Source organism: Channa argus, chromosome 7 (genome assembly GCF_033026475.1).
Source record: "Channa argus isolate prfri chromosome 7, Channa argus male v1.0, whole genome shotgun sequence".
NCBI lineage: Eukaryota > Metazoa > Chordata > Actinopteri > Anabantiformes > Channidae > Channa > Channa argus.
In genome coordinates, this window is record NC_090203.1 from 22,141,342 (window position 1) to 22,167,559 (window position 26,218).

A 26,218-nucleotide genomic window follows, 5' to 3' on the forward strand; every position below is an offset into this window, starting at 1 on the left:
GTTACTTCATTCATTGTAAATCTGTATCTCAACATTACAGTGCAATACGAAATTGTTGGAGCACTCGATTAACAGATATGCATTCATTAAATGATTTCCTGAAGGCATGTTTAAAACGCTACCACATAGGAACTGATGGATTACAAGTCACAAAAAAATACCACAATCCCAATTGGCCAGCTTCAGAACAAGTTGAAGACAGAACATACATTTTTATCACCTTTGTTTGATTCTGCATTTTTGTAGGAGCACACACTCTTGGCAGATTATTCTGTAATGTGAACACTTTCTACTTTTTGCCATGTAGTTGTCAAACCAAAAATAAAACACTTGCTGGGAGGATGTCAGAAATTCCTTTCTTTGAATATTACAAACCACTATACTGTGTTTTGGCATCTAATAAGCAGTAAAATTCACCTGCTAGACTTGCCAGAACATTGTCTCACTGGAATGTGAAACAACCCACTGCAGCCTCATGCACTGTTTTACAATAGGTGAAATATCTGTGTGATTACAGCCATGTATGTTTGCAAGCAATTTCCAGTTTATACGTTTAGTAGATTTTGAGGACCAGTCACTTTAATTTAATTTCCAATAATTCTGGCAACTCTAAACCATAACAATCAAAAGCAGATTAAACGTGCTGAATATCCTTTTATATATGTTGTGCAAAGCAAAAATACAGAATGACTAATAATACTTGTGGTCTGTGGTTCAGTTTCTTTATCTGTACTGATTGGATGGTCAAGCAAACATTGCAAAGTGTGCAGTAATGGCACCAAAGTAAAAAACAGGTTGCCCTAGTTTTATAAGAGCCATGTAAGGGAGAGCCACAGTTTGGTCAGAGTTATAAGCCATGCCCTTCAGAGTAAAACCTTACAACATCCTAATAGTAATGTACAACGGACAGCTGATTTTATAGGAATTTAGTATTAAAGTATTAGAATTAGAGTATTCCCGCAAAAGTAACCGATTCTTGTACAATACTGGCCAACTTTGTTGTAAATGGCAAGATAGACCAAGTTAGGTTCAGTGTTCATTTTTGCCGTCCCTGAAATGGATATTTGTCTCTCTCCAAACATTTAAAGGCCAAAGTTTGGAAGATGATCCAAGCCACACAATAGTCCTGCTCAAACGCCTTAGACCACCATTAAATTTGTTTGTTCTACAGTGTCTTTATTAGATGCCTCTAAAAATATATAAGGCCACAATATTTAAAAAATACAAAATTAAAAGGCTTATAGACTAAAGTGACAGCTGACCTTCCTTCGCACTTAGCATGTCTTGAACTCTTGTGCAGGGAAGATGAGTTTCACTGCACAAGAAAAGAGGTGGAAAATTAATTTAACTGTCAAAATCTGATGAGAAGTCAAGCAAGGTCCTGGCTCAATATCTGGCAGCTTTATCTGAATGCTGAATTAATCCTTCCATAGTCCAAAGAAGCTTGAATGGCCTTTGTGGAAGGATAGAAGCCAAGAATCCACTTTTTCAGAAGAAGAACAGGACAAAAACGCTGAGATATGCAAGAGCTCACAAAGATTGAACTGGGGATCAGTAATTCATCATGAAACCTGATTGCGAACAGTTAGTTTTACATGGCAATGATCCCATGCACACGGCTAAACAAGTAAAATTACATTTGGAAAAGAAAACAGCTAATAAAATGGCCTAAAGTCTAAACTTCAATATCATAGAGGCAGCCGGGGATCAACTAGACAGAGAAAGACATAAAAAAAGATTTTAAAGTCTGAAGAATTTTAGAAAATGGCAAACATGGCCTTGTATAATACACCATGTGATTACTTTGAAAAAATCAAGATGTGCTAAAGTCAAAGGGAGGTGACTAGAAACAGCTTTGTTAAAAAAAACAATATTGTGCACATAGTTTCTGTATTTTCTGGCTGTATCTTAATAGAGAGGCATATGAATAGATATAGATTGTACCTGTAAACTTGTCAAAGTGGCCAAGCTGATGGTAACTATACCTACCGTAAGAGTACTGTATTTAGCAAGAAATAAATGCTGACATTCTGCACTTTTATCTTATATCCCTCTGACATTAACCCTAAATGGCTTCAGAGTACAGCAAACACATATGAATTGGCCTTGTCATTTTAACACTTTTGGAGGGGGGCGTTACATCACAGCCAGTATTAAGAGGAGTTATTTTCAATCAAGTGATTGTGTTTCCTCACTGGGAAAATGTTATACTTGGGGCCTGACTAAGAGGAGCTGGTGCTGACTCACAAATCTGTGACTTTATTTGGAAGATTCAAGAACTAAAGATGGTTTAATTTAGGTTTTTATAGCCTCACATGGCTGATGAAATAGAGTGAACCAAATCTGTAACACTTTTTAAAAATCAGAACCTATCCTATTTTGTACTTTGCGTGTTTTGAAAACATATTTCATTTATTAGTTATAGTGTGAAATGTGTCCTTTTCCTAAAGCTCCAAACCTGCTAACCTTCCCCTGATAATAGTGCAGAATCCTGACTCTGAAACTTTGTACCTTTATTTAACAACACCAGAGGTCATTTGATAACTCAGTGCCCAACTACCTAAAAATAGCTCTGGAGATTTCTGGGGTTCTGTTTGACATCTCTCTTGAAAATAAGGTTATGCAGTTTAGGCCTGGCAGTGGACCTCTGTTGTCTTTCGTCCCTTCTGGTTCGATAAAAGTTGTTGCCCAGTGGGTCTTTCAAATAATAACATCTAGATATTAGTTTAAATAATTAATAACAACATTGTTATTATAATTTAACTTGTTAAAGTCATTAGGCCTTCACACACCACGTCTAATTCTGACAGTTTGAACTGCAGATCAGAGTACATAATACACTGACAGAGTTTCATAATAACAAGATCATCATCATCAAAAGACAATAGGCTGCTTCGGCCAGTCACAGACCTCTGAAGGTAAGGTGTGTACAGTCTGCACCACTGTTTTATGTCTGTGTGTTTACAACCATATTCTCACATCTGTTTTGTCCTATGCCAAATAATCTTGGCTTTAATTAGATTACCATGACCTATTTTGATCTTATAATAAGAGGTTGATCCTGCCATCTGCTGGTATAAACAGCAGAAAGATAATAGTCTGCAGACAGATGACCTCCACACTATTTTGATTTGGATTTACAGTAAAACCCTTTTCATATTCTGTTTACAAAGTATTATGTCTTTAATTTTTAGTTGGTAATTAATTAGCGTAAAGGTGAAAGTATTTCCTTTAGCCTCAATATTGTGAAAAAGACTTCAGCACAGGAAACTCATGAAACTTTATGTATTTTGGTCTGTGGAGCATGTCTACACCACCCGTATACAGTGCATACAAGTTTTCAAAACAGAATTTCAGAGATGTCTGTAAATGTATTAAAACAAACAAGCAAACAAACAAAAACTAAAATATCACACATACATTTTATTCAGACCCTTTGAAATAACACTTAAAATTTACCTCCCATTTCTCTTGGTCGTTGCTAGGATCCTTCTGCACCATTACTTGGGTCCACCTGTGGTAAATTACATTTATTGGACCTGATTTGGAAAGACACACACCTCTGGATGGAAGGCCTCACAGCTGACAGTGCATACTGTACCATGAGGTCAAAGGAACTGCCTGCAGAGCTCAAAAACAGGATTATTGCAATGCTCAGATCTGGGAGAGGCTGCAAAAAAAAAATAAAAAATCTGCTCCACTGCAGGTTCCCAAGAGCACAGTGTCCTCCATAATTCTTAACTGGAAGAGATGTTGCACAAATAGGACTCTTCCAAGAGCTGCTAGCCAGGCAAAACTAAGTAATCAAGAAAGAAGCGCCTTAGTAGGAGAGGTGACCAAGAACCAGATTTTCAGTATGAGTCCCAGAGAACCTCCACCGATCTGGGCTTTATGGCAGAATGACTAGTTGGAAGAACATGTGGAGCCTGCTGGAACTTTGCAAAAAATCACCTGAAGGACTCAGACTGTGAGGAACAAGACTCTCTGGTCTGATGAAACCAAAATTGAACTTTTTTAAATTTTTGCACCCAGATCCCTGATATGAACCCTACTCAACATCTTTGTAGAGACTTGAGATGAGCTACATCATACCCACATAGACGCAAACCTGTTAAAGGTGCCTCAACAAAGTAATGAGTAAAGTGTCTGAATACTTATGTATATGTGGTATTTCAGTTATTATTATTTTATTAGTAAAATTAAAAACATTTGTAAAATTCTGTTTTCACTTTGTCATTATGGGGCAATAAGTGTAGATTAGGAGGGAAAATTAATTTAAACAATAGTAATATAAGGTTGCAACATAACAAAATTGGAAAAAGTGAAGGAGGTCTGAATACTTTCTGAATGCACTGTATATCACTTCCCGAGCTTGATAGGATTTAAACAATGTGAGAATATTACACTATTATATACTGTGGTCTTTCATGGGAGGGAGCTCTGCAAGAACCGACTTCAAGTCCTCTGTCCATTGCAGAACTCATATTTGTGTTGGTTCAGGTAAAGAATAGCAGCAATGAAGGAAGGAAGGGCCTTACATAAATTTTTCCATTCACTCACTATTACCTCAAAATTTGGTGACATAGTGTTAGGTTTTAATTAGTCACAGTATACACTCATAGCTGTTTATCCTGTCACTGCTGCATTGATTTATCTTTTATTGTTTATGAAAAATATTTATGAAAAATGAATGTGTGTAATTAAAAAAAGCCAATATACGAAATATAATGACATTTTATGTGAAACCGTGAACACATGTCCTAACTAGGAAATAGCTGATGCATAAACTGCTGCAATATACTTCTGACTAGAATATAACTACAATTGTTTGCCGGTTTGTAAGTGCACAAAAAGTCTTCGGTCCATGAAGGATTAAAGGGCTTTATGTGTTTATTCTCATCTCATTGTGTTTGTAAAGGAATAACCTACAGCAGCAATATTTAACCCTTTCTTTGGCCATTGTAGTACAGTAGCACCACCACATTACTGCATGTGCTTGAAAAAACAAAATGCAGGGTGGCTGAAATCAAGCACTTAGGAGTTTTGAAAGTGCTTAGATTTTTATTTCAGTAGCCTTGGCTTTTTTTCTTGAGACCAATCCTATCCAATTTAACACATTTCCTGTTTGTGGTCGGGGTCCAACCAACGGAGCGGTTGCATGTGTACTAATCAACACAGGGAGAAGAAGCTTGGTAGAGTTAAGATGGCGGCATGTGGGTGAGGAGGTTGGATCTGAACTCGAGGGTTTTTCGCCAGTTAATGATTTCTATAAATCCATATATACAGTAGTCGAACGGATAACTATTTCTACGTCTTTTACACGTCTGCGTGTGATTCTGGATTGTCTCCATGACATCTATACACTTCGTTGTTCACCCGTTGCCCGGGACCGAGGATCAGCTCAATGACAGGTATTTTGTTACGGCCCGTGAAAAAGAATTATTTAATTCAATATGTATGTGCAGTGTGTGGTATTAAATATTCGATGGTGTATTTATGAACGATGTTGACATTATCATGCGTTACTCGCGTTCCAGTTATTTAAATGACCCCTCTAGGGTTGCAACAAGGCCCGGCATCTTGACCAGTGCTCGTTAGCTTCCTGCTACCTAAACATTTGGCTCATTGCTAAATGCTAACGTTAGCCCGTTAACTGGCTATCGCACTAACAGCTAACGTTATCGCTAGCAGGCTGTTTCCTTGATTCTGTGGAAGGATTGGCTCACAAAGTTGACATAGACAATGCAGGTTGGGGGATGGGGAAAAGAGAGGGAAATTAAAGTCGTAAAACACAACGTTGCTGAGATTGTACGCGTTTTGATCCATACGGTACATATTCGCTTTTCGGGCGTGTGTCTGTGTTTGTTTTATGGGCGTCTCGTTGATTATCATGATCAATGAACTAGCTAACGTCAGCTAACTGATTGCTAGTTGCTAATGCTAGCATTGCTAATACGCTACCACGCTCCTGACAAAGCTAAAGGTTTCTATTTCAGGGTGCTTTTGTGTCACGGTGCTCTCATGGGTTTAGTGGCACCGATTTGTTGTTAACCTCGTCGAAATCCCATTTGTTTGTTTTTTACTAGTGCGCACTGAGGTAAATATCTGAAATATGCATCGAGGCACAGTTAGCTACATTGCATTCACATTAATCCTGTTATCGACTTTATAAGTGAGACAAGCCGGGGCTTTTAAAGCCTGTATGATTGCCGAATTCCTACTTGCTTCACATGATTGCGAAACATTTTAATTATTTCCCCTGTTACCCAGTTATTAGGTGGCTACAGCATACACGCACAGTAAATTTAATTTCACGCAATATTGTTTGCAGTCTTGCTGACATGTTGCTGGCTTGAATCACACTGCGTTTAATGAGGCTTTTTGTTTATTGGTGGTAATAAGTAATTGAAAAAGAGCTCCAGCAAATTGTTAGCGCCTGTATTTTTTTTTTCAGAACACGTGTTTTAATGTAAACATACATATTATCCTTTGACATCTGAACTGTTTGATGAACGGATCTGCTTAAAGATTTTTAAGAAGTCACTTTAGAATTTTTATTTTTATTTTTTTAGAATGACTTCTTAATTGAGAGCTCAATAAAGAGTCAGAGTACGTTTTTAGCAGGCTTCAGACCATCTTACTCTAAGATACCACCTTTGGTCTGAATGCAAGAAAAGCTCCGTTTACTCAGTAGGTCAGGAGTCAACACTCAGACGTCTTTGTAGTAGTGACCATCCATTCCTTGAAGAGGTCATGGCTGTTTTATCCCCAAGCATGCATGCCATCGAATGCTATAGTCACCATGTGCTGCAGGGAGGCCCCCTCTTCTCTCTTCCCCACAAAGGAACTTGGAGTTGTCAAAGTAGATAAGTGCTTCTATTTGAAATAAAAAGGCTTGGTCTTGCTTGGCTCATTAGATGTGGTTGCCTGGCATGAACATCCGGTCAGATTGTCTCAACCAAGGCCAGTGGGTTGTTTGACCTAACTGATGGCCGTTGATGCACATTATTTCAGTACAATGAAGTGGCAAATGACTTTTCCCCTTTAGTGTGATGCCTATACGTTTTTAGTTCCCTTTAGTGAAACTGTTTTTAAATAGTTAATTGAAGTGTCATATATTTGATGGGTAGGTTACTGAATTACTGACCTGGATGCTTTCTGGGTTGTTTTCTTATACTTTCCTGCAGTGTTCGTACCTTCCTGGACCGATGCGTTTAGTGCATTTAGACTTTTAATTTGCTTCTGTAGCTTGAAAAATGATCTGTTTTTACAGTTTGTATCTGACTCTCTTACGTGGTGATCTAGAAGTAATGTGACATCCATCCATCCATTGTCTTTAACTGCTTATCCTGTTCAGGGTCGTGGCTGGCTAGAGCCTATCGAAGCTGTCATTAGATGAGAGGCGGGGTTCAATCTGGACAGGTCCCCACTTTATCGCAGGCTCAACACCGAGTAACTTGCACAGAAAAACAACCATTTAGGATCACATTCACACCTATCTGCAAATTAGAGTCACAAATGAACCTAACCTAATATTTGTCTTTGGACTATGGGAGAAAATGGGAGTACCCATGCAACCAACACAAGCAGGGGGGAGAAGTTGCAAATTACATACAGAAAGGCCTGAGCTGGCAGATGGATACGAAACAGGGACTTGAAAATTGAAAGCAAGCTAGCTTAAAAATTAACAACAATACTTGTCTGTATCATTTTCAGTATGTTATTCATTAGGTTTAAAATAAACAATCTGCACATAGGTCTGGTGCTAAAATTATTGGGCTGCACACGGATGTATGCACACTCTACTTGCACCACTAGTAGATTACCAAAATGGGATATTCTCCTGGGGGAAAAGGTTAATCGTTAATAAGGCAATATGCAGTGTAGTGAGACAACTCGAATAACGGATCATATTGTTATATTGTTCACTCAAACTATGGAAATTCAGTGTTTTGTTGGGAGTGGCTGTAGCTCAAGCAATGTTGTAAAGTATTTTAGATAAAGCAAGTTATAAGCAGTTTGTTCTGTTTTTAAAAACTGGATTTTTAAAAAATAAATGTATGTTTTTGGACTGAATCAGCCTTAACAAAATAACAGTGTTTAAAATATTCTGTAACTAAACCATGCCTGTGGCTAGCATCTGAGCAACAGACCCCAAGGCTCAAGGGTACTGCAGGTTTTTGGGTTTTAGAGACAATGAAAAATCCCATTGAATTGATGTGCACACACAAGTGCATCTAACATATAATTGTTAAGATGACATTTTAACTGTGTAAAATGAATTAATCATTTTGTGGCTTATCGGTAGCACTGGATTATTCTTTTGACACCAAGTAACTTGAATTAATGTTTTGTAAATGGGTCTCAATTTTAATCATGTGGTCTTCATCTTGTCAGGCTCCGTGAGGTCTCAGAGAAACTTAACAAATACAGTTATAACAGGTGAGTCTGGTCAATGTTATATTTGCTGCTTCTATGCACCGTGTTATCAGTATGAGGAGGATTCTGCATATTGCCCTGATTATTTTCTCACTTACTTTCTCTATCCAGTCATCCACACCTTAGTTTGCTGGAGCAAGCTACTCTGAAACAGTGTGTCGTCGGTCCAAACCATGCCGGATTTCTGCTTGAGGTAATGCTATAAGACATTAGCTCACTCGTGTTTTTCCCACAATTGAGCATCTATTAGTTCATTTACTGGCTCTGGTTGCTATTATTAGTATAATCAGCAGATGTTTAGCTTTGCTATAGAACCTTCTGTTTTACGTTCGGAGTGTCATAAATTCTGGACTTGGCTAGATTTATTAGAGTGGATGTCTACATATGCACCACCATCACCCCATGTTAGGCTAATGAAGTTTAAACGTGACTTTAGACACACTGAATCGGCATGCGGTAATTTTGTTCTGTTTATTTTAGCCTTTGACAGAAATATCAGTGAACTGGTGATCTTAAGGAGTTTAGCTTTACTCTTAGCACTTCTACTTTATTAATAAATACTCTCTTTGTTAATGTCTGTCGCCACATAATGTGGTCATAATGTGACTGGTCTTCTATTATACAAAACCTGTAGTAATTTGTGTTCACATAACATTTGCACAGACACAAACAATCTGATTCAGGTGCTGTGGAGTGTTTATCATGTGGTTAACAAAAGTGGTGATTTTATTGTTTGTGTTGATCAGATACATTGCACTAAAAATTACATTTAGTTTTGTTTTCTTTTGTCAAATGTGTGATACTCAGATCTCGAATGCATCTCTTTTAGGATGGACGTGTGTGTAGAATCAGCTTTGCTGTACAGCCTGATCGCCTGGAGCTCAGCAAACCGGATGGCAGTGATGGGTGAGAGACTGACTATGATGGGATCTGCCCTGGAAACTGCTTTAGCTTTGGCATTGATTTGGAAAACAGATGGCTTGTGGAGATGTCTAGTTTAAGATTCACCGAACATGCTCAGGCTTATTCATTCCCTTCGCTGTGATTTGAATTGCATTTGGCACTTGTGACCTTCATGGCTAAGAATGCATCACAGATTTGTTACTTAAATATCCTCTGTTAGGTTGCTTTTATGAGTGTGCAAGTTTGTCCTTCATGCTGTATTTTACTTGTTTTTTTTGTTTTTTTTTCCTTTAAAACTTGCGGCTTTGTTTTGAGTTGGCCATGAGCGTGTTTTTGGTAAATGGCTCATTGATAGTTGTCAATATTTTGCCAGCAAAACAAAAACCAACAGTCATTTCAGTTTTCAGCTCTTCTAGCTGCTAAATATGCATTTGAATCAGGCCGTAAAAGAACGAGAAGCTCCCTGCTCCAGAGTTTTCCTTAGAACACATGTTTTTGTATTCCCTTGCTGCAGACTCTTAAAAAAAACTCAATGTTTCAAAATACAATAGCCTTTTAGCCAGGTCAATGGAAAACATATGATGAAAACTGGCATGGTGCCTTTGGTTAGTTTATTGAACAATATTCTGGTTCTGAATGGTAATACAAGTCAGCTGGAGAATATGCTTTTTTTTCTGTAGTAATTTGAATGCTCTTTTCTATATTTCACTGTGCTCTATTACAGTATAGTACTTAATTTAGACAATTGTTCAACACAATAATTAGATTTAGTGTAGACTCATGAAGTACATGCAAAATTGTCAATTTAGTTGTCTTGCCATAACAAAACATGTACACTGCCAACCTACAACACATTAAAAAATATATGTATTCAGCTACTTCTTGTTAAACTCCGAAGGCATCACATCATAAAAATTCTTGAATTAAGTGAAAGGAGTCGCAGCGCCACTTTTAAAAAAGCAAAGTTTTGAAGGAGGAATGAGTTGCAGCCAATTCTGATTCCCAAAGGTGTTGCCATGCTAGTCTCCAAAACACCCCGTCCTGTTTCAAAGTGTAATACTAATGTAAAAAGGAATCCTGAACCAAGGGGTATAACCTAACAAATACCTGGGGTAAATTTAGTTTGTTAACCCAGGCAATCAAAGAAAGTCTTTTGGTCCTTCTTGGACTTGTGTAGTTTTGTAACTGATTTCCCATCTTTTGTTTCCAGTTCAAAGTTGAGCAGTGGTTCAGGGACAGGAAGGAGCTCCAGGCCAGGCAGGACTAGTGATCCGCCCTGGTTCCTGTCTGGTTCTGACACACTGGGCAGACTCGCAGGCAACACCCTTGGGTAAGTTCGGGCAGGGTTGACAGACAAATGGTCCAATGATAGCTCGGTGTTTAGAGCATTACACTGATGCTGCAGCGTTTTAATGGCGAAGGGCTCAGTGCCACATGCTCTGAAGAGAGAAGTCTAGATTACTCTAAAATGTAATGGATAAGTTTTCATCTAAATGGAACACATCAACCCTGCTAAAATTGCAAGAAGCATTTGTTTTTTGTGTGTTTTGTTAAAGTTGACTGTTGGGACATCGATTTCCTTTTCAAAATATAGTTTTTGTTGGTCCTGATATTGAATTTGTGAGGAACTGGGAGAGCAGCAGAATAGCCTATGAACTTGAACCCTTACATTTTATTGAACTGAAATAAAAAGGATATTCAAATATCCAAAATATGAAAATAATGCTTTTTTTATACTTAACTACTATATCAAAGTTCTCGTAGAAGAGGGACAACAGTTAATACCAGGTGTGTATCAGCACCAGTCTTGTAAATCCTGATGATACACAACCTTTTCTGTCTGAAATTGCCTGTCTCTGTTGTCACAAAAATCCAAAAGATGTGTTTGTGTTTTAGTCAAATTTTAGTCAGTGTTTTTCCAATAAATAACTGACCACAGCCTTGCACTATGTAACAGGAGTCGCTGGAGCTCTGGTGTAAATGGAGGCAGTGGAGGAGGTGGAAGTGGAGGAGGAGCAGGGGGAGGAGGAGCAGGAGGTGGAAGCAGTGGAGGAGGAGGGGGTGGAGGAGGAGGCAGTGGTGGAGGCACATCGGGTAGGTCATCAACAGCAGCTCGTGATTCCCGCCGACAGACAAGGGTGATCCGAACTGGAAGGGATCGTGGCTCAGGCCTTCTAGGTAGTCAGCCCCAGCCGGTCATACCAGCTTCTGTAATCCCTGAAGAACTTATTACTCAGGTACAGAGTGTATTAGAACTACATAGTAGCATTTTCTTAAAACAAATTGTGTATTCAGTAGAACACGATTACTCAATAATCTGCAGTCACAAATGAGTACAAGAAAACGTTTCATTGTGTTACCCCTGACACTTTCTCCCAGGCCCAGGTTGTCCTTCAGGGGAAGTCCAGGAGTGTGATCATTAGGGAACTCCAGAGAACCAACCTTGACGTCAACCTTGCTGTCAACAACCTGTTGAGCCGCGATGATGAAGATGGTGATGATGGAGATGATACAGCCAGCGAGTCCTACCTCCCTGGAGGTGTGAAATTGAAAATAAAAAAATTGACTTTTTAAAAAACTATTTTTATTTACTACATTACTACATTATTAAATGAAAGTTCAGGCGTGACAGTAGTCCATCACACTATTAAAGACAAATACATTTTCAAAGGATTTAAGCTCATAGGAAATATTTAGACAGTATTTGTCATAAGCACCTAAGTTTTTTTTTTTTTTCATAAAACCTTCCTTTTGTGCCTTTGTTCTTTGCAGAGGATTTAATGTCCCTGTTGGATGCAGACATTCACTCAGCTCATCCAAGCGTGATTATTGATGCTGATGCCATGTTCTCTGAGGACATTAGCTACTTTGGTTACCCCTCTTTTAGACGCTCCTCACTTTCTCGCCTGGGATCCTCTAGAGGTAACTCAACAACTCACCTTTTTTCTGGCTAGGGAAGGCAGGGTGTTGACGAGGCTTTGGGGCAGCACTGGTGAAGGCTTTTGTTCGTGGGTATCAATCTTCAGTGGCTTCAAGATACAACACAACAGACAAGTTTTTTTCAGGATTTTTATGTGGAAGGATTACAAAGGAGAAAAATGCTTTTGGCAAATTACAGCAGTAGGAGTAATTCCAAGCATGTAACTTAGAAGTGGAAATATTTTTCCCTTTTTTGTAGGCTTTATACAACTTTACGTGCAACAAATGGTTTTAGATGGTTTGCTTGGGAATTTTTCTTGTTAGGCTGCTTAGCTGGTTTTGTAATGGAATGTTTGCTGTCACAGGCTGTAATTGTTTGGTGTTATATGGTGCATGGCTGTAGTACATATTGTGAGCTCTCTGAGAAAGGCCCGTTAGGCCCATGTGTCTTAACAGGGACCCTGTAAGGGAGTCTATCCTAAAAACCTATCTAGCCCACTTTTAGGCCATATGCATGCTTTCTTTCTTTCTATCTACGTCCTTCTTCTTCTTTGCATTTTAATTTCAATATATGAGCGTACAAACTGACTCACCCACCAGTATAATTTCCTCCCAGTCAAACTTCAGTATTGCAATTTTGATTTGCATAACAGTAATTCTAAAGAGTCTATCTCTCTCTATTCTTAAAACTATGTTGACGGGTCTTTCCCAGAGAGTGGCTTACTTCTATCCCACTGGTGTGACCTTATTGCATACCAGTTCTCCTTCTTCCCTTAGAGCGCGACTCAGAGCTGTTGCGTGAGCGTGAGTCTGTATTGAGGTTACGTGAGCGCCGGTGGCTGGATGGGGCCTCGTTCGACACTGAGCGAGGCTCCACCAGCCGTGAGGGCGAGCCTAGCCTGGACAAGAAGAGCATCCCTGTGCAGAGCCCAGTCTCCCTGGGAGAGGAGCTCCAGTGGTGGCCTGAAAAGGTAGGATGAACACACAGAAAGAAAGAGAGCTGTAGCTTCATTGTCCACTTTAGAGCGCAGAAACCGAGACGACCCTTTTCTTTGACTGGTGTCCGCTGGGAGCAACTTCAAGTAATTCAACAGTATGTTGAAATATTTCTTTGCCTGCTCTAATTTCTTTTTCAGGATGGGGTGAAGTTTGTAAGCATTGGAGCAATGTTCTCAGAGCTTGTGGCTGTCAGCTCCAAAGGAGAACTTTATCAGTGGAAGTGGAGTGAACCTGAACCCTACAGAAATGCACAGGTGAATAAAATTCAGTCAATGGAAATAACAAAATCTGTACTGAAATACAACATGTTATTAAGCACTGATAGTTTATTACATCTTGTTAAGTGGATACATTTATTTTACCTTCCATTCAGAATCCTTCCATTCATCACCCACGTGTATCCTTCTTGGGCCTGGCCAATGAGAAGATCATCCTATTGTCTGCCAATAGCATCAGAGCCACTGTAGCTACAGAGACCAACAAGGTAGATTATGATAGCACCTTTTAACATAGGCATGTATTTTATGTCTGCTTTGCTTTTTTTTTTATGTTATCAGATTTTGATTCCAGGATATTTTTTTAAGGCTGAGACTGTTATTGATTGATTACTAATCAGCAATCATAACATCACATATTTATGTAATGAATTATTTAGTCAAATCATTTTTATGTGTGTTGGGCATAGGTGGCAACCTGGGTAGATGACACACTGAGCACAGTGGCATCTAAGCTAGAGCACAGTGCTCAAGCTTTTCCTGAGCTTCAAGGTGAACGCATGGTGTCACTGCACTGTTGTGCGCTCTATACGTGTGCACAGCTGGAGAACAGCCTCTACTGGTGGTAAGTTTTATTTTTTTTTTATTGAACTGCATTGAAGGAAATTATAATCATTTGTGTTTACCAAAACACTTGGCTTTTAGATGTTGTTACCTTGCTAAGTATAATGCCATAGCATTAGTGTTCAGTCATTCAGAAAACATTACACTCTTGGTGTAATATGTAATGTGTTCTCCATTGTTATCACTTAATAAAGAATTACTGCTTGCAGGTTGTCTTATAACTTATAGAATTTATTTAATTATGCAAATAAATAAATAATATAAATAATATACTTTTTTTTTGTCAAGCATGTCATCTTTTTTTCTCTGTTAAGAATTAAAATTTTTCACTTAAGGTGAAAACATGTTTTTAAAAAAACAAATTGTTGGTCAACGAAGGGAAAGGAAACAAGTGATGTTATGATACCTCACTGCTTGCATTGGTCTGCAGGGGTGTTGTGCCTTTTAGTCAACGAAAGAAGATGCTTGAAAAGGCCAGAGCAAAGAACAAAAAGCCAAAGTCCAGTGCTGGCATCTCCTCAATACCCAACATCACTGTGGGAACTCAGGTAAAATGCATTTAGTGGCTCTTTTTGTTTTTCAGGAGGTATCCACTTTCATATCTATTTGTTTCTATTTTTTTTTTTTTTCTCTTTTGTCTTTAGAGGTATGAGTCATGTTAAGGGCTTTATTTAAGTCTTGCTGTGAGTGTAAAGCAAATTTCTGATCAATGTACTGGTTCCTTTCGTAGGTGTGCTTGAGGAATAACCCCCTCTATCATGCCGGTGCAGTGGCCTTCTCTGTCAATGCTGGGATTCCCAAAGTGGGGGTCCTGTTGGAGTCTGTCTGGAACATGAACGACAGCTGCAGGTTCCAGCTGCGCTCTCCAGAGAGTCTCAAGAACATGGAGAAAACCACAAAGACCCAGGAAATTAAGTCAGTTTTATATTGTTTACCAGTCTGCCCATATTTGTATGTTGACAGTATTGCATTCTTTATATTGGTATACTTCTTTAACATAAATCAGATGCTCAATGTAACTATGCAAAAAATCCAGAAGTAAAATTGATCTCACTATTTTGGTCTTGCCCTGTAGGACTGAAAGCAAGCCAGAGCTGGTGAAGACAGAAATGGGTCCTCCTCCCTCCCCAGCATCTACATGCAGTGATACCTCTTCCATTGCTAGCAGTGCCTCACTGCCCTACAGTATGTCAGTTTTTCTCTTGCCATCTCCCCCTTGTATCCTCTAGGTCTCAACAGCACTCCCCTCTCTATCTCCTAGGCACAGAACTAATTTCTTGCTCACGCTGGGCTCTCATTAATCCTTTGACTTTGAAACAGATGGCGCACAGGCTTTTATCAGCGACTGTTTTCATCCTCATCTCTTTCCTGTGAAGGAAGTGTGGTCAACTCAGTGTATACTGGGGTTCATTTGGTTGGCTTTTACCTCCTCTTATCATAAGAACCATACATTTATCTTCCATTGTTGATTATTTTTCCTTAGTCCACAATAAAGCTTTCATCCCTTGGTCAGTCGGATAATTTTATGATTCTTATCTGCAGTATAATCCTTGGCCATTTGTAAATCTTTAATCCAAATAACAATAATGATGTGTCTAGTTTGAATATGCTTCGATTAAAAGACAAAGTTAATATTCTGTACCCCTTGCAGAGCGAAGACGTTCTACCCCAGCTCCCAAAGAAGAAGAGAAGGTGAATGAGGAGCAGTGGCCTCTCAGGGAGGTGGTCTTTGTGGAAGATGTTAAAAATGTTCCAGTGGGAAAGGTGGGTGCATCTAAAATATGGAACTATACAGAGAATTAAGAGTTTGCAATGTAACATGTTTGTTTGATTGCGCTACATCTTAATTTTACTTATCCTTTAAATTCTATCCTAGGTTCTCAAAGTGGATGGTGCATATGTTGCTGTGAAGTTTCCAGGAACATCAAGCAGCATGAGCAACCAGAGCACTGCTGCTCCTGCTGACTCTGACCCATCCTCACTGTTGCAGGACTGTAGACTACTCAGAATAGATGAACTGCAGGTACAGACAGAAGTTCATACACTATTGATAGTCTTCCTCAGTTTTTTGAGTTCAGTAATATCTCAGTGTGGGTGAATGATTATGGGGGGTTTGTCTCCTTTAATCTGACAGGTGGTGAAAACTGGTGGAACTCCTAAAGTCCCAGATTGTTTTCAGCGCACACCCAAGAAGCTTTGTATCCCAGAAAAGGCCGAGATACTGGCTGTGAATGTTGACTCCAAAGGTAGATATTTTGTATATGTATGTTTCTTTGTGTCTGTAAATACTTAACATATAGATGTGTTCGTATATATTTGAAAAATTGTATTTATGCATTTTTAACCCTTAATCATCTCTGTACCTTCCAGGAGTCCATGCAGTGCTGAAAACTGGTAACTGGGTAAGGTACTGTATCTTTGACCTGGCCACAGGCAAAGCAGAGCAGGAGAATAACTTTCCTACAAGTAATCTTGCTTTCTTGGGGCAAAGTGAGCGCAATGTGGCTATCTTTACTGCAGGACAGGTGAGATTTGGCAAATGGGTAACTTATTCTTGTAGCAAATTACCACATTTCTAGAGAGCGTTAATTATTGAGGTGAAACATATATATATATATATATATATATATATATATATATATATATATATATATATATATATATATATATATATATATATATATATATATATATATATATATATATATATATATATATATATATTTTACCCCCCTCTCAGGAATCTCCTATCATTCTCCGAGATGGAAATGGAACAATCTACCCTACGGCCAAAGACTGCATGGGTGGAATTCGAGATCCTGATTGGCTGGACCTACCACCTATAAACAGCCTGGGAATGGGGGTGCACTCTCTTGCTAATCTCCCTTCCAACTCCACCATTAAAAAGAAAGCTGCTATTATTATTATGGCTGTTGAGGTAAAAATATTGTCAAATACGATGTAAAAAGGCAAAATTAGATTGCTGCTGTAACTTTTATTATATAACATTATATTATTACTTCACTATTTTAATAACTAACCTTTTAAAACAATGTAAGACAGTGTGATGCGAGGTGTCAAACTAGTTTTATTTTTGTTGTGTTTCAGAAACAGACACTGATGCAGCATGTCCTGCGTTGCGACTACGAGGCCTGTCGGCAGTACCTGGTGAACCTTGAGCAGGCATTCCTGTTGGATCAGGGCAGTCAAGCCCTAGGAGCACTTCTGGGTCACCGCTGTGATGGGAACCGCAACATTCTCCATGCTGCCGTCTCGGTGTGCTTTCCTGTCAGTAACAAGGAAACCAAAGAGGAAGAAGGTAAGCTGGTTTGTAAGGCAGTTAGTACAATGGTACCTGCTTTCCTGTGCTCTATACCAAGTAACACTGTTACATTTCAGAAGCTGAAAGGTCCGAGAGAAACACGTTTGCAGAGCGCCTGTCTGCTGTGGAGGCGATTGCCAACGCTATCTCTGTGGTTTCGAGCAACAGCTCTGGAAATAGGACTGGCTCCTCAAGCAGCAGAGGGTAATATAAACATACTCACTATTACGTTTAATAGTTTGTAAATGTCATCTAGCTCAAACGGCTTGCTATAAGACAGAACTACTTTTGCTGTTTCAAGTTTACTAGTATCAAAACAGAAGCATTGTTGGTCTTACTTTCACTATAATGTTTTATTTTGTGTCCCCTCCAGTCTTCGTCTGAGAGAAATGATGAGGAGATCTTTAAGAGCCGCAGGACTTGGCCGCCATGAGTCTGGCCCATCATCCAGTGACCACCAGGACCCTGTGTCACCACCCATTGCCCCACCAAGTTGGGTCCCTGACCCCCCACCCATGGACCCTGGTCAGTGTTTTATCACGAGTCTGTAGAATACAGAATTGGGGCCTTGCTGTGTCAGAGAAATATTTAAACCAAAAGCGTAATTTCTTACATTTGTTGCAATTCAGTCCAACATCCCTCAACAATGAATTGGTCGGTTAAATATGTATAGATCAAGGTAAATATAATTTGTGTGTAGCTTTTATTGTTTACTCATAGTTATAACATTTTTACAATAATTTACAGCCATGGATAAAATAAAAAAAATGGGGTTAGGCAGTGGGTGAAATATTCCAAAATTACAATTATGGCATCAATTTAGTAAATCTGATTAGGTGCTATAAGGTTTTTTTATTATTGTAAATGCCTACAACAAAGCTCTTCATCCTTCAGTTCATCATCGTGCCAGAAGAAATAATGCAGATGCTAACGTGTGTGTGGACAGATGATTACTGAAAAATCTTTAATCTTTCAGCTAATTTTAGGTCAGTAGGATAGTAGATTATACAAAACAATAAGTAGTCCTTGCGAGTCCCGTGTAATTGTGGCATGTATAATTTTGAAACCAAGTTGTGGCATATATGTTTAATTAAAACTAAGCGCAGTTATAGGTCACTACACAGGATTAATATTATTGAATTGAGTCTGAATTTGATTATTTTTGCGTTAATGATTCTGGTTTTGAGTTTTTGGGGGCAGGTATGATCTGACACACAACAAACATCTAACAACTCTTCATAATTGATTGAAGTCGGGCTGCTTTATTGTACAGCGCATCTAGAAAGTATTATTTCCAAATGGTCTGTACACCTCCTAAACAGAGTTATATTGAGTCAGAAATTTTTTGAAGCATTGAAAGTCCCAATGGGCACAATTTCCTCCATCTGTAAATGCAAGAAGTTTGGAACCATCAGGACTTTTCTTAGAGGGTGCCGCCCGGCCAAACCAAGCGATCGAGAAGAAGGGCCATGGTCAGGGAGATGCCCAAGAACCCGATTAGAACTCTGAAAGAGCTCTAGCATTTCTCTGTGGAGAGAGGAGAACCTTCCAGAAGAACAACCGTCTCTGCAGCACTCCACCAACCAGGCCTATATGGTAGAGTGGCCAGACAGAAACCACTCCTCAGTAAAAGGCACATGACAGCCCACCTGAAGGACTCTCAGACCATGACAAACAATTTTTTTCTGCTCTGAATTAAACAAAGATTGAACTCTTTGGCCTGAATGGCAAGTGTCATGTCTGGAGGAAACCAGGCACCATTCACCACCTGGTCAATACATCCCTACAGTAAAGCATGGTGGTGGCAGCATCATGCTGTGGGAATGGTATTCAGAGGCAGGAACTGGGAGATTAGTCAGGATTGAGGGGAAAGATGAATGCAGCAATGTACAGAGACATCCTTAATGAAAACCTGTTCCAGTACTCTGGGCCTCAGACTGGAGGGACAATTCATCTTTCAACAGGCCAACGACCCTAAGCACACAGCCAAGATAACAAAGGAGGGGCTACGGGACAACTCTGTGAATGTCCTTAAGTGGTGCAGTTAGAGCCCAGACTTGAACCTGATGAACCTCTTTGGAGAGATCTGAAAATGGCTGTGCGATTGAAAAACGATTGATTTATTTAATTTTGTTTTAAATAAATTTGCAAAGTTTTCAAACAAACCTCTTTCACAGTGTCATTATGGGGTTTTGTTTGTAGAATTTGTAGGAAAGTAATGAATTTAAACAATTTGTTTTAATTGAGCTGTAACATAACAAAATGTGGAAAAAATTACGTGTGTATACTTTCTAGATGCACTGTATGTTGGCATTTTGTAAGCTTCACAAATGCAATACTTTAATTTTCTTCTTCTTTGGTAAAATTGTAGCAGCTTACTCACAAGTCTTAAAGACTTTGCAGTGATCTGCCTCCGGAGGTTAGTGTTTTTTTTTTCACAGTCTTAGAACTACTGCAGAGCTATTTTTGTAATCAACAGATGGTGACATTGACTTCATTCTAGCACCAGCTGTGGGTTCACTTACCACTGCCTCCACTGGAACAAGCCAGGGACCCAGCACCTCCACCATACCTGGTATACAACATCTTCATTTAAGAGAATCAGTGATATTTTTTACCACTAGTTTTAGATTTCTAGTGATAATCAGAAGTTCAATTGTTGTTTAAGTTCAAGTACGATAGGATGCACTTTCATTAGCCCACAGCTCAAAATGTGTAACTTCAACTTTTTTTTCTTAACTTTTCAGACTCTTTAAACATGTTTGCTTTCTTTCCTCTGATTGTTTTCCATATGAGCAGGGCCATCCACTGAGCCATCTGTGGTTGAATCTAAAGACAGGAAGGCCAATGCCCACCTAATCCTTAAGTTGATGTGTGACAGTGTTGTTCTGAGGCCACATTTACGGGAGCTGCTATCTGCAAAGTACAATTCTTTATTTCTATATGAGCATACATAGTAACATTCTGCTTTTATTGCACATTAGATGATTTAGATTTATATGCATGTGAGCCTTGCTAAGGTGCACATAAATTATAAGTTGTTGTTGCCATTTACCAGGGATGCCCGGGGAATGACCCCATTCATGCTGGCTGTCAGTGGGAGAGCCTACCCAGCCGCCATCACTGTTTTGGAGGCTGCTCAGAAAATGGCCAAGGGTAAGTAACGAGTCAGCTTTGTCTGCTGTGAATTTCTTTGTCATTTAAAGGGAGACTATTAAAATTGCAAACCTGTACTTTGTATCTGATATTATGTACATACTGTATACATGTGCTCTGATGTGGTAATGCCACACATAGATAAAGAAATGATGTTTGAGCAAACAAGCAGCCACCACCTCTGTGAATAAATCCTGGTAAAGCAGGATATTTATTGTGGATCTAATTTTAACTGGTTAGGTAACAGCTGGAACATTGGAGGTTATCCATGAGTTATGTGAATAGTGACCTATTTTGCTGTCCTGCTTACCAGTTATAACTGACAATCTTCTATATTTTCCTGTTGTACCTGAAATGTCTTGTACAGTCGGTGATCCGGGCATTGCAGAGAAGGAAGATGCAGATTCTCTGTTCATGGAAATGATTTGCCCCTCTGGGACCAACCCAGATGATTCACCGCTTTATGTTCTCTGTTGCAATGACACTTGCAGTTTCACTTGGACTGGAGCTGAGCATATTAACCAGGTCAGCCCTAGTGGATATCAATACACTAATATTTTTAGCATAAATTCTTTACGTTATAAAAAAAATCTACTGTTGTACACTTATTTCAAGCTACATGGATGTCAACCAGGTTTAGTTTGGTTCAGTTTTATTGAATGTATTAATATTTCAGAAAGAGGGATTTAACTTTTGACTCTGCCCAAGACACGGCTTTTTTTTTTTTTTTTTTTTTTAAATATGCACATTCTGGAGATCAAACTAGTATTGCCACGAGACTACTCTTCTTTTTTTGATGGCATACATGTGTGCAGTTTAAGAACTCCACAATGTTGCAGCTGAATAATGCAGATCCCACCCCCCCCCCCCACCCCCCCCGTATGTGTCACATAAAATAAATTTTAATAAAGTCAAAAGATATGCAAATGCTTAAAAATATGAATGAGTTTTATGTAAATATTGATTTCCTTTTTTCTGGTACTAACAGCTTGTATTATGTTAAATTTCAATTCAATATAGTGTTGGGTAAACAATGAACTAATTTGTTTTTCTACATATTTATAGAGCAGTAACATCTGATCAAACTACTGTATTTTAAAATGATCAAATAAATGCAGTTTATTACAGATATCTGAAATAGTGACTGCATGAGTAGCAGATATGACTGCGTACATTTTTATATATTTTTTTTAATCGGCCTGATTAATTAAAAATGTTAAAGATTGTCCTGTTGAATCAGCTGGTGTTACTTGGCACTCAAACAAATAAATTTGGTATTAGAATGAAACATGTCTGTTGTGTGAAAAACTGCAGTTTTAAATATGGCTTTAATAGACATGATGGCTGAAACATTGACATTTTTCATTAAATTTGTTTCTATTCAGGATATCTTCGAGTGTCGTACCTGTGGTTTGCTGGAGTCCCTTTGCTGCTGTACTGAGTGTGCAAGGGTGTGTCACAAAGGACATGACTGCAAGTAAGTTCAGTTTTTTTTTTTTAAATGTGACCTTATTCAAGCCCAATCCCTATTCATATACTTTATACTTCGCCCCTTTTTTTTATGTGCTCCCTCATTTTTAATTCCACCCCACCACCCCCCAAAGCAGTCATTGGGGATAGTGGTTGAAATGTCTCCTTATTAAATGGGCCAACCGTTTTAGATCCCTATGATATGTGAAAATGTGGGATTGTCTTGCACTAACATTCATTTAGTTAGTTAATGTTAGAGATTAGTTCACTAACTAATTTGTTCACAAGCTTGACCTGCTTTTTTTTTTCAGTTAGGAAATGTACATGAAACACAAGACAACATTATACTAAGGTGTCATGTGGTTAATATATTTTTACGTGCCATTATAAGGGAAATACTGAGAAATACATTTATTTGCAGTCTGCCTTCATTCCAAGGGCTACATTGCCCACACTTCACCCCATTTCTCTCTACCCCTCGCTGCTAAAGTGAATTGAACATCCCTTCACCACACTTAAAAGAGCAAAACCAAAGGGGACAGTTGGGATTGGGCTTTGTAAAGGTTCTTGACTTACATTGCTTTTCATCACCTATTTTTGAAACTAGTTCAGATGACTGATCATGAGTCTGCCTCTGTTCTCAGGCTCAAGAGAACCTCTCCCACAGCCTACTGTGACTGTTGGGAGAAATGTAAGTGTAAAACTCTCATTGCTGGCCAGAAGGCAGCTCGTCTTGACTTGCTGTACAGGTTACTCACAACCACTAACCTGGTCACAACACCGAATAGCAGGTAATACCCCTCTGGTTGTCTCTAATGGCCTATCTGATCTTGTCTTTGTCTTTTGTGCTTTCTGTGAACATTTTCATGTAAGGCAAAGGTGGTGTTTCTGAGTAATTTTTGGTTTGTCTGCAGGGGAGAACATATATTACTGTTCTTGGTGCAGACTGTTGCCAGGCAGAGTGTTGAGCACTGCCAGTACAGACCACCACGCATCAGAGAAGACAGAAACCGCAAGGCTGCAAATGCAGAAGGTGGTTTCACCGTTTATTTGTATTATATTTATTTTAACAGTTCAGACTAACAATTTATACATTTTGTAGAAATTAGAAAGTTTTTCATGTTCTAGTTTGGACTGTGGTCAAGATTGTTGTTTTGGCTCATTATTTCCAGGTACCTTTTTGTAAGTTTTCTTTCATCCCTTTAGACTCTGATATGCCAGACCATGACCTAGAACCTCCCCGCTTTGCTCAGCTGGCTCTGGAGAGGGTGCTGCAGGACTGGAATGCCCTCAAGTCTATGATCATGTTTGGTTCTCAGGAGAATAAAGACCCGTGAGTATCAGAATAAACAGCATTTCCAGCACCAAAAGCATGTTTGCTATAGGACTCCAAAGACCACACTTAATTTGTGCTCTTTAAAGAAACAACAAATATGCAACCACCTCAGCAGAAGTGTCTTTTCAGAAATAATATTCCAGTTACAAGGAATTGTCCATAAATGGGTGCATTAGTCCTATATACTGGATTGACTAAATGGATTGTCATTATTCAAATGTGACGGTCTAGCTATACCCTTTTGTTACCTCAAACACAACTGTAATTTCCAGTTACTTCCACACACTTCGATTTATAGATTCATACTATATAACAGGCCCTTTTTTGAGTTTTTTGTTTTGTTTTCTAGGCTTAGTGCCAGCAGCAGAGTTGCCCACCTTCTGCCTGAAGAGCAGGTCTACTTGAACCAGCAGAGTGGCACCATTCGCCTTGACTGTTTCACCCACTGCCTCATTGTAAAGTGTGCTCCTGACATCACTGTAAGTCCTGTTTTGTCTTTCCTGAAACTCTGTTGCTCTCCCTTAATTTGAACCTCCACAGTTTATCTGAGCATTAATGTTTGCACACAGTGTTGCATAAAGTCTCCATTCCTGAATTCTTGGTTAGTAGAACACAAAATGCCATCAAATGCACTTTGAATTATGTTGCTCATCACTAATTGTGGGTATCAAATATTAGTTCATAGACACGTTACTGGGCACACTGGTGAAGGAGCTACAAAATAAGTACACTCCTGGACGGCGAGAGGAGGCAGTCAATGTTACCAGGAGGTTTCTGCGCTCCGTAGCCCGTGTGTTTGTCATCCTTAGTGTGGAGATGGCTTCTTCTAAGAAGAAAAAGTAAGAGCAAACATCATTAGTTTATAAATGAAGCTTTTTACAAAGGGTTTAGTAATTTGGAATTTATCGATGTCCCAGGTCAATTCCAAAACTCAACAGATTTTAGTCTTAATATGCCATTGAATTGATGCAAATAACTCTGTTTTCTAGCAACTTCATCCCCCAGCCTATTGGGAAATGTCGGCGGGTTTTCCAAGCCCTGCTCCCCTACGCTGTGGAGGAGCTGTGTAATGTAGCAGAGTCGCTGATTGTTCCGGTGCGAATGGGTATAGCAAGACCTACAGCACCTTTCACTTTGGCCAGCACCAGTATTGATGCTGTTCAGGGTAGTGAGGAGCTCTTCTCTGTTGAACCTCTCCCACCAAGACCCTCACCTGACCAGTCCAACAGGTTGGTGGGTTTTAGTGCCCTCATTTTCTGCCAGGTTGACTCCTACGGTCTAAATCTATTATTTAGTTTATTATAGACCAATAGATTTACCTTAGTTGCTGAAGCAAAATATGAGTTGAGGTTTTTAAATCATCATCAGTAGAATTTCAATTGGATACAAGAAACCAAATGTAAAGATGCTTAATTTTTCTTATTCACTAGATATAAAGACTTCTGGGCTTGTGTTCAATTTTTTTTTCTAGCTCCAGTCAGACCGCTGCCTCTTACATCATCAGGAACCCCCAGCCTCGGCGCAGCAGTCAGTCTCAGCCTGTTAGAGGAAGAGACGAGGAGCAGGATGATATCGTATCAGCAGATGTGGAGGAGGTGGAGAGCCTTATTATGAAATCATTAGACCATACATTTTGATGACTCTGTTTTTGTGTTTCATTAAGTTTAGGGTTTGTACACTTGCTACACTTGTTGTGTATTTGTTTCTCAGGTTGAAGTGGTTGAGGGTGTAGCAGGAGAAGAAGACCATCATGATGACCAAGAGGAACAAGGAGAGGAAAATGCTGAGGCAGAAGGGCAACATGATGAACATGACGAAGATGGTGAGACACTTGCTTCTTATGAGTGCAAGGAAATGAATACGTTATTTGTCAAATAATTATTTATACTTTAACACAAACTCCTGGATGAGTCACATCTGTGGTTTTATTTCCGTCTGTGTTTAGGAAGTGACATGGAACTGGATCTGCTGGCAGCAGCTGAAACGGAAAGTGACAGCGAAAGTAACCACAGCAATCAGGACAATGCTAGTGGGCGCAGGAGTGTTGTTACCGCAGCAACTGCTGGCTCTGAAGCAGGTTTGTCAAATGCTGTTTCTCATCTTTTGAATTTAGGTTTTCTGTTATTGCCTTAGAAATCATCCCTCTCAAGTAATTTCTTGCCTTTTATTTTTTAGGTAAATGCTGTCACTAGTCTTTTTGACTTCCTTTAACTGAAATCTTTCCAAATGTTCATAACTGCTTGCTAAATAGAAACTGCATTTCCGTCTTGCTGCACTGTGGTGTATTATTTCCTTAAGTTACAAACTAATTCAGTCCATACAGAATCACTATTGATTTAACAGACAGCATTTTGGGTTGTGGGGAATTATGTTTGGAGAGCTAATGATACAGTAGACAAAATGGTCCCTGGCTGAATACGCAATGTATTTCATTTGCAGGGAGTAGGGTGTCCTTGGCATTTCCTATTTTTGGTATGAGCTCCTCTTTACTTCAATGCATATACAGATGTCAGGGCAAGAGTGAATTTTGCAAAGTGCATTCACAAGTTTCCTGCTGAGAGTTCCTTCAGTCTTTTCCCTTCTCACCTCTCACTGTTACTGTGTCTTTTGGTTATAACTAATACTGTCCTGCATTAAGTGTAATCTTCTTTCATTCAAATAACAAACTAATCAACTTGTAGCTTTTCCAAATTGTGTGATATTTTCTTCTTGGTCATCTAAAATGTGTAGTTCTTACTAATGTTGTTTCATTCTCTCTCAGAATATTCTGTGTAGTTTAGAAATTGCAGTTTGGTCTTGCTAATAAAATTGCCAATAATCCTAAATACTGGAGAA

The 26,218-nt window shown here is 39.0% G+C and overlaps 1 protein-coding gene across 16 annotated transcripts in view; it reads left to right on the plus strand.

Moving 5' to 3' along the window:
• Positions 1 to 5,023: 5,023 nt before the first annotated feature.
• The window catches only part of ubr5 (ubiquitin protein ligase E3 component n-recognin 5), a 37,245-nt gene continuing 16,050 nt past the window's right edge, over positions 5,024 to 26,218 (plus strand). For 4 of the 16 annotated variants that reach the window (XM_067508940.1, XM_067508926.1, XM_067508928.1 and 1 more), the window contains exons 1-39: positions 5,026 to 5,411; positions 8,398 to 8,442; positions 8,551 to 8,632; positions 9,269 to 9,345; positions 10,553 to 10,672; positions 11,098 to 11,130; positions 11,300 to 11,579; positions 11,722 to 11,881; positions 12,115 to 12,264; positions 13,021 to 13,232; positions 13,398 to 13,514; positions 13,634 to 13,744; positions 13,946 to 14,100; positions 14,530 to 14,647; positions 14,830 to 15,014; positions 15,175 to 15,284; positions 15,751 to 15,863; positions 15,976 to 16,122; positions 16,234 to 16,345; positions 16,470 to 16,624; positions 16,840 to 17,037; positions 17,208 to 17,418; positions 17,499 to 17,625; positions 17,795 to 17,946; positions 19,901 to 19,996; positions 20,221 to 20,344; positions 20,480 to 20,577; positions 20,945 to 21,102; positions 21,963 to 22,054; positions 22,692 to 22,838; positions 22,962 to 23,080; positions 23,254 to 23,380; positions 23,733 to 23,862; positions 24,062 to 24,222; positions 24,373 to 24,612; positions 24,855 to 24,978; positions 25,094 to 25,205; positions 25,329 to 25,460; positions 25,823 to 25,855. In XM_067508940.1, coding sequence (XP_067365041.1) covers positions 5,350 to 5,411; positions 8,398 to 8,442; positions 8,551 to 8,632; positions 9,269 to 9,345; positions 10,553 to 10,672; positions 11,098 to 11,130; positions 11,300 to 11,579; positions 11,722 to 11,881; positions 12,115 to 12,264; positions 13,021 to 13,232; positions 13,398 to 13,514; positions 13,634 to 13,744; positions 13,946 to 14,100; positions 14,530 to 14,647; positions 14,830 to 15,014; positions 15,175 to 15,284; positions 15,751 to 15,863; positions 15,976 to 16,122; positions 16,234 to 16,345; positions 16,470 to 16,624; positions 16,840 to 17,037; positions 17,208 to 17,418; positions 17,499 to 17,625; positions 17,795 to 17,946; positions 19,901 to 19,996; positions 20,221 to 20,344; positions 20,480 to 20,577; positions 20,945 to 21,102; positions 21,963 to 22,054; positions 22,692 to 22,838; positions 22,962 to 23,080; positions 23,254 to 23,380; positions 23,733 to 23,862; positions 24,062 to 24,222; positions 24,373 to 24,612; positions 24,855 to 24,978; positions 25,094 to 25,205; positions 25,329 to 25,460; positions 25,823 to 25,855 — 5,125 coding nt within the window. In that variant the 5' untranslated portion in view covers positions 5,026 to 5,349. Of the gene's footprint in view, positions 5,412 to 8,397; positions 8,443 to 8,550; positions 8,633 to 9,268; positions 9,346 to 10,552; positions 10,673 to 11,097; positions 11,131 to 11,299; positions 11,580 to 11,721; positions 11,882 to 12,114; positions 12,265 to 13,020; positions 13,233 to 13,397; positions 13,515 to 13,633; positions 13,745 to 13,945; positions 14,101 to 14,529; positions 14,648 to 14,829; positions 15,015 to 15,174; positions 15,285 to 15,750; positions 15,864 to 15,975; positions 16,123 to 16,233; positions 16,346 to 16,469; positions 16,625 to 16,839; positions 17,038 to 17,207; positions 17,419 to 17,498; positions 17,626 to 17,794; positions 17,947 to 19,900; positions 19,997 to 20,220; positions 20,345 to 20,479; positions 20,578 to 20,944; positions 21,103 to 21,962; positions 22,055 to 22,691; positions 22,839 to 22,961; positions 23,081 to 23,253; positions 23,381 to 23,732; positions 23,863 to 24,061; positions 24,223 to 24,372; positions 24,613 to 24,854; positions 24,979 to 25,093; positions 25,206 to 25,328; positions 25,461 to 25,822; positions 25,856 to 26,218 lie in introns of all 16 variants that reach the window. The other 12 variants (XM_067508935.1, XM_067508937.1, XM_067508936.1 and 9 more) reach the window with 11 other exon arrangements.